The sequence below is a fragment of the Chiloscyllium plagiosum genome, unplaced genomic scaffold (assembly GCF_037043375.1).
Source record: "Chiloscyllium plagiosum isolate Xiang-an unplaced genomic scaffold, Cpla_swu_hap1 HiC_scaffold_17, whole genome shotgun sequence".
Lineage (NCBI taxonomy): Eukaryota > Metazoa > Chordata > Chondrichthyes > Orectolobiformes > Hemiscylliidae > Chiloscyllium > Chiloscyllium plagiosum.
The window spans coordinates 1348766-1363646 of record NW_028270155.1 but is presented as its reverse complement, the minus strand read 5'-3'; the positions used below and the strand labels follow the sequence as shown (position 1 = coordinate 1363646).

The 14881-nt window shown below is 43.9% G+C and overlaps 1 protein-coding gene across 7 annotated transcripts in view; it reads left to right on the top strand.

The window, feature by feature from the left end:
* The window catches only part of acsf3 (acyl-CoA synthetase family member 3), an 87278-nt gene that overhangs the window by 46720 nt on the left and 25677 nt on the right, over window positions 1-14881 (top strand). For all 7 annotated transcript variants that reach the window (XR_015759907.1, XM_087995652.1, XM_087995651.1 and 4 more), the window contains exon 7: window positions 3829-3955. Coding sequence is in view for 6 of the 7 variants with exons in the window: in XM_087995652.1 (XP_087851778.1) it covers window positions 3829-3955 (127 nt within the window). In the remaining variant the exon portion in view is untranslated. The remainder of the gene's footprint in view (window positions 1-3828; window positions 3956-14881) is intronic.

Sequence of the window (14881 nt, the reverse complement as noted above, 5' to 3'; positions counted from 1 at the left end):
TCTCGCCTCACTTGTTCATGTTTGGAATGTAGATATAATGACACAATACATCCCAATTGCCCCAATTTCTGTCACTGTCCCAGCCACTTCCCGAAATCTCCAATTTAATCCACAGGTTCCCAGCACTGAGTACTGATTTCGTTCTTTAAACATAATACTTAACTACAGTCCCCAATCAACTTCTCAACTGTAGCTGCACCACTCAGGTTCAAGACAGCCTGTCCACTCTTCCCCAGTAAACCTATCATCCATGGCCAGCCTCCATTTCCCCACACCAGTTGCACTGCAGCTTTCCTGGAGTTCATTAAAAAAAGGCTTTAGTTTATGTGAATCAGAATTCAGGAAGTCAGTTCTATTGAAGGTTCTTGGAATTGCCTGTTATACAGAATTTTGTCTTTGTAAGCTCAGTTGTGGGTGCATACAGTTTAAGGCATGACAACATGAGGGGAAACGATGACCTAGCGTTATTATCTAGACTATTAATCTAGAGAGTCAGCTAATGTTCTGGGGACTTGGGTTCAAATCGCACCATGGCAGGTGATGGAATTTAATGTCTGGAATTAAGAATTACTATGAAACCATTACTGATTGTCATAAAAACCCTTCTGGTTCATGAATGTCCATGCAGAAATCTGCCAGCCTTATCTAGTCTGGCCTACATGTGACTCCCGAACCACAGCAATGTGGTTAACTTGCAACTGTCTCCTGAAGTGGCCTAACAGGCCACTCATAGAGTCATAGAGATGTACAGCACGGAAACAGACCCTTCAGTCCAACTCATCCATGCTGACCAGAAATCCCAATCCAAACTAGTCCCATTTGCCAACACTTGGCTCATATCTCTCTAAACCCTTCCTATTCATAGTCATAGAGTTAGATAGCACAGAAACAGGGTCTTCAGTCCAACTCATCCGTGCTGACTGGATATCCTAAACTGATCTCGTCCCATTTGCCAGTATTTGACCCATATCCCTCTGAACCCTTCTCATTCTGATGCCTTTTAAATGTTGCAATTGTATCCACCTCCAGCACCAACTCTGGAAGCTCGTTTGATTCACACGCCGCCCTCTATGTGAAAACGTTGCATCTTGGGTGCCTTTCAAATCTTTCCCTCTCACTTCAAACCTATGCCCTCTAAATTTGGATTCTGCTACCCTGGCAAAAAGACTTACTGTTCTCCCAATCCGTGCCCTTTGAGGTTTTATACTTTCTATAAGGTCACTCCTCCGCATCTGATGCTCCAGGGAAAAAGAAACCCCTGGCCTGTTCAGCCTCTCACCACAGTTCAAACCCTCCAATCTTGGAAACATCCTTGTATATCTTTTCTGAATATCTTTTCTGAACTGTTTTGAGTTTCTCAACATCCTTCCTATATTGTGGAGTCCAGAATTGAATGCAGTATTCTAAAAGTGGCCTCATCAATGTCTTAATGACGTTCCAACGCCTATACTCAATGCACTGACCAACAAAGGGAAGTGTGGCAAAGGCCACCTTCACCGCCTTATGTACCTGTGACTCCACTTTAAAGGAATCCTGCACCCCTAGGACTCTTTGTTCAGCAACATTCCCAAGGGCCGAACCATTAACTGTATAAGTCCTGTCCTGATTTGCCTTATTTAAATGCAACACATCACATTTATCTAAATGAAACTCCATCTGTCATTCCTTGGCCCAATGGCCCACCCAATCAAGGTGGGAGATAACATTCTTCACTGTCCATGACACCACCAATTTTGGTGTAATCTGTAAACTTACTAGTCATGCTGCCTATATTCATATCCAAATTGTTTAAATAAAATGATGAAAAGTGGTGGATCCAGCAACAATCCTTGCAGTATACTGCTGGTCATAGGCCTCCAATCCGAGAAACAACCCTCCTCCTTCTCCTAGCTTCAAACCAGTTGTATATCCAAATGACTAGCTCCCCCTGGGATCTATGTAATGTAACCTTGCTAACCAGTCCACCCACAGAACCTCGTTAAAAGCCTTGCTGAAGGCATGTAGAAAATATCTACTGCTCTCTCTTCATCAATCATCTTTGTCACCTCTTTAAAAACACTCAATCACATTAGTGAGACACAATTTCCCACACACAGAGCCATATTGACTGTCCCTAATCAGTTCTTGTCTTTCCAAATGCATATAAATCCTGTCCCTCAGAATCCCCTCCAACAACTTAGCCACTACTGACGTCAGGCTCACTGGTCTATAGTACCTTGGCTTTTTCTTACAGACTTTCTTAAATAATGTCACCACATTAGCCAACCTCCAGTCCGCTGGCACCTGACCCATGGCTGTCAATGATATACATATCTCAGCAAGGGGCCCAGCAATCTCTTCCCTTGCTCCCCATAAGGTTCTGGGATACATTTGATTCGTGCCAGGGATTTATCTACCTGTATGCATTTTAAGAGCTCCAGCACCACCTGTTCTGTAGTATGATGTTTAATAATGAAGAATCGAATACTCAGTTCTTTAGGTGATACAGGAATTTTTAAAAAACCTGCATTTATGTTGTGCATTTGACCTGTCAGCTACATAGCAGATTACTGCAGGAAGTAAATTATTTTTGAAATTTAGCTCTCATTATGTAGGCAAATGAAGCAGCACAGCAAACAGAAATTACCATTTGATAACAAAACAGAAACTACTGGCAAAACTCAGCAGGTCTGGCAACATCTGTGGGAAGAAAGAAGAGTTTACATTTCAATCTGGTGACTCAGGTTTGAGTGGCACAGCTAAATATCAGCCAAGTATACTCGTTTGCTGTTACTCATTTAGTGCTGTGGGATCTATTCCATTTGTCTGAGTTGGCAGATTAGACCTTGGTTTCGCATGTAATGTCAAAGATAGCTTCTTCAACAGTGCAGCACTCCCATATGGTGCATTAGAATATCAACCTCTAATTTAATTGAAACTGATAGAATCCTTAGAGGCCCGATAGAGTGGAGGGTATATGTTACCACTAGTAGGAAAGACTAGAATCTAAGGGCACAGACTCAGAATGAAGGAATGACCCTGTGGAGCTGAGATGAGGAGAACTTTCTTTAGCCAGGAAGTGGTAAATCTGTGGAACTCATTGCCACACAAGGCTGTAGAGGCCAAGTCATTGAGTGTATTTAAGACAGAGATAGGTTCTTGATTAATAAGAGGATCAAAGGATATGGGGAGAAAGCAAAATAATGAAATTGAGAAACCTATCAGCCATGATTGAATGGTGGAGAAGACCCAGTGGACAGAATGGCCTAACTGCTCCAATATCTTATGGTCTTATGAGTTTCTTGATTGGGGCTTGAAACCATGACTGTCTCGGTCAAGTGGAAGTGTGTTGCTATATGCCAAGCTGATATTCTTTACAAAAGACACAAGCTTAAGATAGACCCAGTTGTGTACAGGATCTGTATAAGATTGAGATGAAGGAGCATGTCTCTTCACAGGAAAATATGTAAAGACTCAATGAACATGGAACAGTACAGTATAGCACAGGCCTTTCGGCCTTCGATGTTGTGCTGGCTTTTTATCCTATTCTAAGATCAGATTAACCTCCATACCCTTAAAATCTCTCTCTTTGGCCAAGTGTTTGGTCACCAATTCTAATATCTCTCCAAGTAGGTCTGTGCCAAATGTTATTTACTCACTTACCCATGAAAGGCATTTGTCATTGAACAATGTTAAAGTCTACACGTTCGGGCAAGTTGATCAGATGGAAGTGCCTCTCGTGCAGAATCAGGTATCTTTTCAGCAATGACACTTTGTGACAAATGTTCTATATTACACACAAGGATTGAATGTCTCGTTGGCACTGAATCCATGGTTTTGTTTTGATAGGTGAAGCCTGGAATGGAAGGCAAGGATGGAGAGCTGCTGGTTAAAGGAAATTCTGTGTTTCGAGAATATTGGAACAGAACGAAAGAAACACAGGAATCGTTTACATTGGATGGCTGGTTCAAGACAGGTACCATGTGGTATTACCTTGCTATGTAACCCTTCCATTGATCAATTGACCGGCATAGATCATCTAGAACTCAGCATGGAAATGAGACCAGGTATTAGTTACAATAGTAATTCAGGAGACATACATAATGTCATTTATAATGTACCACAGGTATCAGAGTGTTATAGTGGAGTATATCACAGTGTTACAATGGGCTATATCATTGTGTTACAATGAGGACTGTGGGGTACATCAGTGTGTTACAGAGCAGGGTGTGGTGTCAATCAGTGTTACAGTGAGATGAATTAGCTCATCAGAGTATGACAGTGAGATGAATGAGGAAATATCAGTGTGTTACAGTGTAAATTGTGGAGTATATCAGTGTTGCACTGATGGGGTACTTGGGGTGTTACAGTAAGGGATGTGGGGATCTGTCAGAGTATTACAGGGAGATGAGTTATATCAGATGCTTACAGTTAGTGGTGTGGGGTCTATCAATATTATAGTGAGAAGTGTGGGATATATCAGACTGTTACAGTGGATGGTAAGGAGCTTAGAAAGCGATACAGATAGGTCAAGTGAGTGGACAAAGATCTTGCTCCTCCTGCAATATGTGGGAAATCAGGGACACTTCTCTGTTCATGGTGACCATATTCCCATATCAGCTGCAATTTTTGGAGCTGCGGTTGGACTCACTATGAGGCACACAAGAGGCCGAGAATGTCGTGGATAGAACATTTATTGAGCTGGTCACAGCACCAGTAAGGGCTGCACAAACAGAAGAGTTGGGTGACCACCAGGAAGGTGAGTAAACGTGGTTCGGCAGTGCAGGAGATTCCTGTGGCTGTTTCTCTCTCAAACAAATATACCGTTTTAGATACCGTTGAGATGGCCTCTCAAGAGAAGGCAGCAGCCACATCAGTGGCACCACAGCTGGACTGTTGTATAGAAAAGAGAGTTGAAATGTAGGCGAACAACAGTGATAGGGGACTGTATAGTCAGGAGGACAGATAGCTGTTTCTCTGTTTGTGAACAAGACTCCAGGTTGGTGTGTTACCTCCCTGGTGCTAGGATCAAGCATGTCTCTGAGTGGACACAGAATATTCTGAAGGGAGAGGGTGGGTAGCCAGAGGTTGTGGTCCATACTGGTACTAACAAAATAGGCAGAAAGATCATAGAGATGTACAGCATGTAAAACGGACTGTTCGGTCCAACTCACCCATGCCGACCAGATATCCCAACCTAATTAGTCCCATTGGTCAGCACTTGGCCCCTATCCCTCTAAACTCTTCCTATTCATATACCCATCCAGATGCCTTTTAAATGTTGCAATTGTACCAGCCTCCACCACTTCCTCTGGCAGCCCATTCCATACACGTACCACCCTCTGCATGAGAAAGTTGCCCCCTAGGTCCCTTTTATGTCTTTCCCCTCTCACTCTAAACCTATGTTCTCTAGTTCTGGACTCCCCATCTTAGGGAAAGACTTTGTCTGTTTATCCTATCCATGTCCATTTCGATTTTATAAACCTCTGAGGTCACCCCTCAGCCTCCAACTCTCCAGGGAAGACAACTCCAGCCTGTTCAGCCTCTCCCTGTAGTTCAAATCCTCCAACCCTGGCAATATTCTCGTAAATATTTTCTGAACCCTTTCAAGAACCTTTCATGACCTCCCAACTCCTGTACTCAATACTCTGACCAATAAAGGAAAGCATACCAAACACCGCCTTCACTATGCTATCCACCTCTGACTCCACTTTCAAGGAGCTATGAGCCTGAACTCCAAGGTCTCTCTGTTCAGCAAACTCCCTAGGACCTTACCATTAAGTGTATAAGTCCTGCTAAGATTTGCTTTATCAGAGAGAGATAAGGAACATGCAAAGAGAGTTCAAGGAGTTCGGTAGGAAGTTGAAAATTAGAACTTCTAGGGTTGTAATCTTGGGATTACTTCCTGTGCCATGTGCCAGTAATAGAGAAGATAGTACAGTTAAATATGTGGCTGAAGAGCTGGTGTGAGGGGGAGGGGTTCAGGTATGCAGATCATTGGGATGTCTTTTGGAGTAGTTGAAACTTGTACAAGAAGGATCAGTTGCATCTAAACTGGAGGGGCCCCAATATCCTGGCAGGGAGATTTGCTCGGCCTAGCCAGAAGGGTTTAAACTAGTGTTGCAAGGGGACAGGAACCAGAGCAGTAAAAAGACCAAGGAGGAGTCAGAGACTGAGGCGATTAGGCAAGATTTAGGATGCATAGGATGAGAAAGGAAACTGCAGGGGATGGACACAATTGAACTGTGGAGCGTGTCCTTGCAAAGTATGTACCTGCCAGGCACGGAAGAAATGGTCAAGTGAGGGAGTCGTGGTTTACTAAGGAAGTTGAATCTTCTGTCAAGAGGAAGAAGGAGGCATGTGTAAAGATGAGACGTGAAGGCACAGTTAGGGTACTTGAGAGTTACCAGTTAGCCAGGAAACATCTAAAGAGAGCTAAGAAAAGCCAGGAGGGCACATGAGAAGTCTTTGACAGGCAGAATCAGGGAAAACCTGAAAGGTTGCTATAGGTGTGTCAGGAATAAAAGAATGACTAGAGTAAGATTAGGGCCAGTCAAGGACAGTAGTGGGAAGTTGCATGTGGAGTCCGAAGAGAGAGAAGAGGCACTAAATGAATATTTTTCATCAGTATGCACACAGGATAAAGACAATGTTGTTGAGGAGAATATTGCGCTACAGGCTATTAGATTAGACGGGATTGAGATTCATAAGGAGGTGTTAGCAATTCTGGAAACTGTAAAAATAGATAAGTTCCCAGGCCTGATGGGATTTATCCTAGGATTCTTTGGGAAGCTAGGAAGGAGATTGCCGAACCTGTGGCTTTGATCTTTATGTCGTCATTGTCTACAGGAATAGTACCAGAAGACTGGAGGATAGCAAATGTTCCCTTGTTCAAGAAGGGGACAATAGATAATAGACAATAGGTGCAGAAGTAGGCCATTCTGCCCTTCGAGCCTGCACCACCATTCAATATGATCATGGCTGATCATCCTTAATCAGTATCCTGTTCCTGCCTTATCTCCATAACCCTTGATTCCACTATTCTTGAGAGCTCTATCCAACTCTTTCTTAAATGAATCTGGGGCAGAGCATTCCACACAGCCACCACTCTCTGGGTGAAGAAGTTTCTCCTCATCTCTGTCCTAAATGGTCTACCCCGTATTTTTAAACTGTGTCCTCTGGTTCGGCACTCACCCATCAGCGGAAACATGTTTCCTGCCTCCAGAGTGTCCAATCCTTTAATAATCTTATATGTCTCAATCAGATCCCCTCTCAGTCTTCTAAACTCAAGGGTATACAAGCCCAGTCGCTCCAGTCTTTCAGCGTAAGGTAGTCCCGCCATTCCAGGAATTGACCTTGTGAACCTACGCTGCACTCCCTCAATAGCCAGGAGAGGAGAGACAACCCTTGTAATTATAGACCAGTAAGTCTTTCTTATGTTGTAGGCAAAGTTTTGGAAAGGATTATAAGAGAGAGAATTTATAATAATCTAGAAAGGAATAATTTAAATAGGGATAGTCAACATGATTTTGTGAAGGGTAGGTCATGCCTCACAAACCTTATTGAGTTCTTTGAGAAGGTGATCAAACAGGTGGATGAGGGTAAACAGTTGATGTGATGTATATGGATTTCAGTAAGGTGTTTGATAAGGTTCCCCACGATAGGCTATTGCACAAAATACGGAGGCATTGGATTGAGGCTGATTTAGTGGATTCGACCAGAAACTAGCCAGCTGAAAGAAGGCAGAGGGTGGTGTTTGATGGGAAATGTTCATCCTGGAGTTTAGTTACTTGTGGTATACCGCAAGGATCTGTTTTTGGGCCACTGCTGTTTGTTGTTTTTATAAATGATCTGGATGAGGATGTAGAAGGATGGGTTAGTAAATTTGTGGATGACAGTAAGGTTGGTGGAGTTGTGGGTAGTGATGAAGGTTGTTGTAAGTTACAGAGGGACATGTATAAGCCGCAGAGCTGGATTGCGAGGTGGTAAATGGGGTTTAATGCGGAAAAGTGTGAGGTAATTCACTTTGGAAGGAGTAACAGGAATGCAGAGTACTGGGTTAATGGTAAGATTCTTAGTAGTGTCGATGAGCAGAGAGATCTCAATGTCCATGTACATAGATCCTTGAAAGTTGCCACCCAGGTTGATAAGGTTGTGAAGGTGTATGGTATGTTAGCTTTGATTGGTAGAGGGATTGAGTTTAGGAGCCATGAGGTCATGTTGCAGCTGTACAAAACTCTTGGAGTATTGCGTGCAGTTCTGGTCACTGCATTATAAGGAGGATGTGGAAGCTTTGGAAAGGGTGCAGAGGAGATTTACTAGGATGTTGCCTGGTTTAGAGGGAAGGTCTTATGAGGAAAGGCTGAGGGACATGAGGCTGTTTTCATTAGAGAAGAAGTGACTTAATAGAGGCTTACAAGATGATCAGAGGGTTAGATAGGGTGGACAGGGAGAGACTTTTTCCTCAAATGGCGATGGCTAGCATGAGGGGACCAAGTTTTAAATTGAGGGGTGATAGAGATAGGACAGATATCAGAGGTAGTTTCTTTACTCAGAGAGTAGTAAGGGCATGGAATGTCCTGCCTGCAACAGTAGTGGACTCACCAACTTTAAGGCCATTTAAATGGTCATTGGATAAACATATGGATGAAAATAGAATAGTTTAGATTAGCTTTGACAAAGGGTCAGTTAGACTCAAAACGTCAGCTCTTTTCTCTCCTTACAGATGCTGCCAGACCTGCTGAGATTTCCAGCATTTTCTCTTTAGTGTAGATTAGATGGTTTCAAAGGTTGGCCCTAGGTTGGTTTCAAAGGTCTGTGACCAGTGGTGTTCCATAGACACCATTGCTGGGACCTCTCAGAGAGTCAGAGAGTCCTTCGGCACAGAGACAGACCCTTTGGCCAAACTGGTCCATGATGGCCAAAATGTCCATCCACACTGACCCCATTCCCCTGCATTTGGCCCATAGCTTTTTAACTCTTTCCTATCCATGTATTTGTCCAAATGCCTTTTAAATGTTGTTAATGTACCTGCCTCAACCACTTCCACTGGCAGCTCATTCCATATGTGTACCACCCTGTGTGTAAAAATAAGTTGTCCCTCAGGTTCCCTTTTATTCCTTCCCCCCCTAACCTTAACGTGATGCCCTCTAGTCCTTGATCCCCCAACCCTGGGAAAAAGACTGAGTGCATTCACCCTATCTATGCCTCTCATGATCTTATATACCTCTATATGGTCCCCCCTCAGTCTCCTACGCTCTAAAGAAAAACGTCGTGGTTTGTCCAACCTCTCCCTGTAACTCAGACCATTGAGTCCAGGCAACATCCTCATAAATTTCTTCTGCACTCTTTCCAGTTTATAACATCCTTCCTATAACGAGGCGATCAATACTGAACACAGTACTTCAAGTGCGGCCTCACCAACGTCCTGTACAACTGTAACATAACTTCCCCACTTCTACACTCAGTGCCCTGACTGATGAAGGCCTTCTTCACTGCCCTGTCTACCTGTGACTTCACTTTCAAAGAACGGTGCACCTGAACTCCAAGGTCCCTCTGTTTCACTACACTCCTTAAAGCCCTACCATTCACCATGAAAGTGCAACCTTGATTTGATTTTCTAAAATGCAAGACCTCACACTTATCTATATTGAACTCCATTTGCCATATCTCGGCCTAATTCCCAGCTGATCAAGATCCTGCTGCAATTTCTGATAACCTTCCTCACTGTCCACGATATCACCTATTTTACTGTCATCAGCAAACTTACTAATCATGCATTGTACATTCTCATCCAAATCATTGATATAGATAAAAAACAGCAATGGGCCCAGCACCAACTCCTGAGGCACTCCATTAGTCACAGGCCTCCAGTCCGACAGGCGTCTTTCCATTATTACCTTCTACTTTCCTACCATCAAGTTAACTGTGTAACCAATAGCCAGCTCACCCTGGTTTCCATGTGGTCTGATCTTCCAGAGCAGCTTACCAAGTGGAGCCTTACTGAAATCCAATTAGACTACGTCTACTGCCCTGCCCTTATCAACCTGGTCATTTCGTCAAAGAACTCTAACAAAATTGAGGCATGATCTCCCACTTACAAAACCATGCTGACTACTACTAATCAAAACCTGTCTTTCCAAATGTGTATATATCTTATCCCTCAGAATCTTCTCAAGTAACTTACTTGAGGCTCAGTGGTTAGCACTGCAGCCTCACAACATCAGGGACCCAGGTTTGATTCCAGCCTTGGGTGACTGTCTGCGTGGAGTTTGCACATTCTCCCTGTGTCTGCGTGGATTTCCTCCCACACTCCAAAGACGTACAGGTCAAGTGGATTGGCCATGCTAAATTGCCTGTAGTGTTAAGTACATTAGTCAGAGGGAAATGGGTCTGGGTAGGTTGCTCTTTGGAGGGTCGGTGTGGACTTGTCAGGCTGAAGGGCCTATTTCCACACTGTGGGGAATCTAATGTCTACCTCCTACAGTGTTAGGCTTGCTGGTTTATAGTTCCCAGACTTTTCTTTGCAGCCCTTCTTGAAAAACGGCACAACATTTGCTACCCTCCAGCCTTCCAGGACCTCACCCGTGGCTAATGACAATGCAGAAATATCAGCCAAGGCCCCCGCAATTTCTTCTGAAGCCTCTTGCAGTGTTGTTGGATATCTCTGGTCAGGACCAGAAGATTTATCCACCTTCATACATTCTAATACATCCAACACCACCTCTACTGTGATATGGACTGTCCCCAAGGTATGACCACTAACTTCCTGAGTCTGCATGTCTTTCTCCATGGTAAACACAGAGGAGAAATATTCACTGAGGACCTCACCCATCTCCTGTGGTTCCAAACATGTTCACTTTGGTCCATGAAGGGTCCCATTGTCTCTCTAGTTATCCCTTTTCCTTTAATATCCTTAAAGTACCTCTTCGGATTCACCCCAGTCTTCTCAGCCAAGGCTAGCTCGTCACCCCTTTTCACGCTTCGGATTTCCTCTTTCAGTAAACTCACTATCCCTGTGTACCTCCAGGGATTCCCTTGATCCCAGCTGCCTGTACCTGAGCCACACCTCCTCCTTTTTCTGGTCCAAGCCTCAATGTCTCTTGTCATTCAGGGTTCTCTGTTCCTTCACCCTCACAAGAACGCATAGACTATCTCACTTTTAAAGGCCTCCCACTTGCCAGAGGTCCCTTTGCCTTCAAACAAGCTCCTCCAATCAACCCCTGCAAGCTCCTGTCTAGTTCCATCAAAATTCGCCTTACTCCAATTTAGAACTTGAATCTGTGGACCAGTTTTGTCACTTTCCATAACTATTGTTTGTAATATGTAATGATTTGGAGGAAAATGTAGGTGAATATATTCAATGACTTAGCCTCCGCAACCTCCTGTGTTACAGAATTCAACTGTTACTACCATTTGAGTGAAGAAATTGTCCTCCTTTGTCCTAAATGGTCTATTCTGTATCCTGAGACTGTGTTCATTCGCCGTGGACTCCCAGTCAGGGAAAGCAGCAGAATGTATTAGTATCTATTACTTCCACTAAGGCTGAGAGAAGCACCAAACACGCTGTTATTTACTAAAGCCTGTGACATGCTCTCGCACAACACAAGGCACAGGCCTGAAGTTCCTGTGAACTGGTAGCCAATGTTTGTATTCTCACTACATGGAAGGTGTGAATTGGGGATTGGTGAATGGGATGAGCCTGTGGGAGTCTGTCAAGTCCGATGTATGAATGGCTTGCACCACCTTGAATGCGAGTTGATTTGTAAGTCAGTGAGTGGATGTGTGATATCATCCCACATTCAAATGAAGGAGGCTGATAGCAGGGTCAGACTCACCTCGACATTTCTCGAACTTTACCTCTGGAGTCCCCCAAGGACCAATCTTTGATATCGTGGGGAAATTAGCATCAGGTTCTAAATGAAAGTTTAGCACACCCAGCCTACCTCATCACTACCTTTCTAAACCCCTCCAGTACCTCTGAAATCACTCTGTCTGTCTGACAATAGATTCAGATTTGGCCAAAAGGCCATAAGACATAGGAGTGGAAGTAAGGCCATTCAACCCATCGAGTCCACTCCACCATCAATCATGGCTGATACGCCACTTACCCGCATTCTCCCTGTATCCCTTAATTCTTTGCAAGATTAAGAATTTATCAATTTCTGCCTTGAAGACATTTAACGTCCCGGCCTCCACTGCACTCCGAGGCAATGAATTCCACAGGCCCACCACTCTCTGGTTGAAGAAATGTCTCCGCATTTCTGTTCTAAATTGACCCCCTCTAATTCTAAGACTGTGCCCACGGGTCCTAGTATCCCCACCTGACGGAGACAAATTCCCAGCATCCACCCTTTCTAAGCTATGTATTATCTTGTAAGTTTCTGTTAGATCTCCCCTCAACCTTTTAAACTCCAATGAATACAATCCCAGGATCCTCAGCCATTCATCGAATGTTAGGCCTACCATTCCAGGGATCATCCGTGTGAATCTCCGCTGGACACGCTCCAGTGCCAGTCTGTCCTTCCTGAGGTGTGGGGCCCAAAACTGGACACAGTATTCTAAATGGGGCCTAACTAGAGCGTTATAAAGTCAGTAGCATATCACTGCTTTTACATTCCAACTCTCTTGAGATAAATGACAACATTACATTTGCTTTCTTAACCACGGACTCAACCTGCAAGTCAATCTTTCGAGAATCCTGAACTAGCACTCCCAAATCTCTTTGTACTTCGGCTTTAGGAATTTTCTCACTGTTTAGAAAATAGTCCATCCCTGTATTTTTTTTCCGAAGTGCAAGACCTTGCATTTGCTCACGTTGAATTTCATCAGCCATTTCTTGGACCATTCTCCTAAACTGTCTAAATCTTTCTGCAGCCTCCCCACCTCCTCAGAACTACCCATGTGTCCACCTAACTTCGTATAATCGGCGAACTTCACCAGAATGGCCCCAGTCCCTTCGTCCATATATAAACTGAACCCTGCGGAACACCACTTATCAGTAGCTGCCATTCCAAAAATGAACCTTTTATCCCAACTCTCTGCCTTCTGTCAGACAGCCAATCCTCAATTCATGCCAGTAGCTCACCTCAAACACCATAGGCCCTCACCTTACTCAGCAGCCTCCCGTGAGGCACCTCATCAAAGGCCTTTTGGAAGTCTAGATAGATAACATCCACTGGGTTTCCCTGGTCTAACCTACTTGTTACTTCTTCAAAGAATTCTCTCAGGTTTGTCAGGCATGACTTCCCCTTACTAAATTCATGCTGACTTATTCTAATTTGACTCTGCACTTCCAAGAATTTAGAAATCTCATCCTTAATGATGGATTGTCGAATTTTACCTACAACCGAGGTTAGAGTAATCGGCCTATAATTTTCCATCTTTTGTCTTGATCCTTTCTTGAACAAGGGGGTTACAACAGCGATTTTCCAATCATCTGGGACTTTCCCTGACCCCAGTGAGTTTTGAAACATTACAACCAACGCGTCCGCTATTTCTTCAGCCACCTCCCTCAGAACGCTAGGATGTAGCCCATCGGGGCCAGGAGGTTTATCAATTTTTAGACCTTTTAGCTTTTGTAATGCTACGATACTCATCTCTGCCTCTGACTATCCTTAATTGTTGGGGTATTACTCATGTCTTCCACTGTGAAGACTGACACAAAGTATTTATTAAGTTCTTCAGCTATTTCCTGATCTCCTATCACGAGCCTTCCTGCATCAATTTGGAGCGGCCCAATTTCTACTTTTGCCTCTCGTTTGTTTCTTATGTATTGAAAGAAACTTTTACTAACACTTCTAATATTATTGGCTAGTGTACCTTCATATTTGATCCTCTCCTTCCTTATTTCCCTCTTTGTTATCCTCTGTTTGTTTTTGTAGTCTTCCCAATCTTCTGATTTCCCAGTGCTCTTGGCCACTTTATAGGCTCTATTTTTCTGTTTAATTTCACCCCCCTCAGCTCATGACACAGCACTAAGTCCAGATTGGCCTGCTCCCTTGTGGGCTCTATCACAAGCTCATCCAAAATGCCATTCTGTAAACGTTCCATAAATTCCCTTTCTTTGGATCCACTGGCAACATTATTCAACCAGTCAATTTGCATATTGAAGTCCTCCATTATCACCGTGACCTTGTCTTTCTGACACGCCCTATCTATTTCCTGGTACATCTTGCACCCCTGGTCCTGACCACTGCAAGTTGGTCTGTACACAACTCCCATTATGGTTTTTTTTTTGCCTTTATGGTTCCTCAACTCCACCCACACAGACTCCATATCATCTGACCCGATATCATTTAATGCCATAGATTTAATTTCATTCTTAACTAACAAGGCAAACCTGCCCCCTGTGCCCACCTCCCTGTCTTTTCAATAAGTTGTAAATCCTTGGATGTTTAACTGCCAGTCCTGAATCCCCTGCAACCACGTCTCTATGATGCCTACCACATCATAGCCATTTACAATGATTTCTGCTGGTAATTCATCTACTTTGTTACCAATACTACAAGCATTCAGGTAAAGCACATTAATGCTAATTTTCTTAACCTCATAATTTCCATCACCTCTAGTAAGGGCGGCATGGTGGTACAGTGGTTAGCGCTGCTGCCTCACAGCGCCAGAGACCCGGGTTCAGTTCCCGCCTCAGGCGATTGACTGTGTGGAGGGGTATGGGTGGGTTACGCTTCGGCGGGTCGGTGTGGGCCAAAGGGCCTGTTTCCACACTGTAATGTAATGTAATCTAATCTAATATGTCTTAAGTTATCCTTCCTTTATGCTTCATTCCTAGTCTGCCTTGAACTTAAACCCTGCACACATGCTAACCTGCTGCTTATCTTTCTACTTGACTCCATAATCCCTGTTGCTTTCCCTTTCACTCCCCCCCCCCCCCCCGACTCACAAG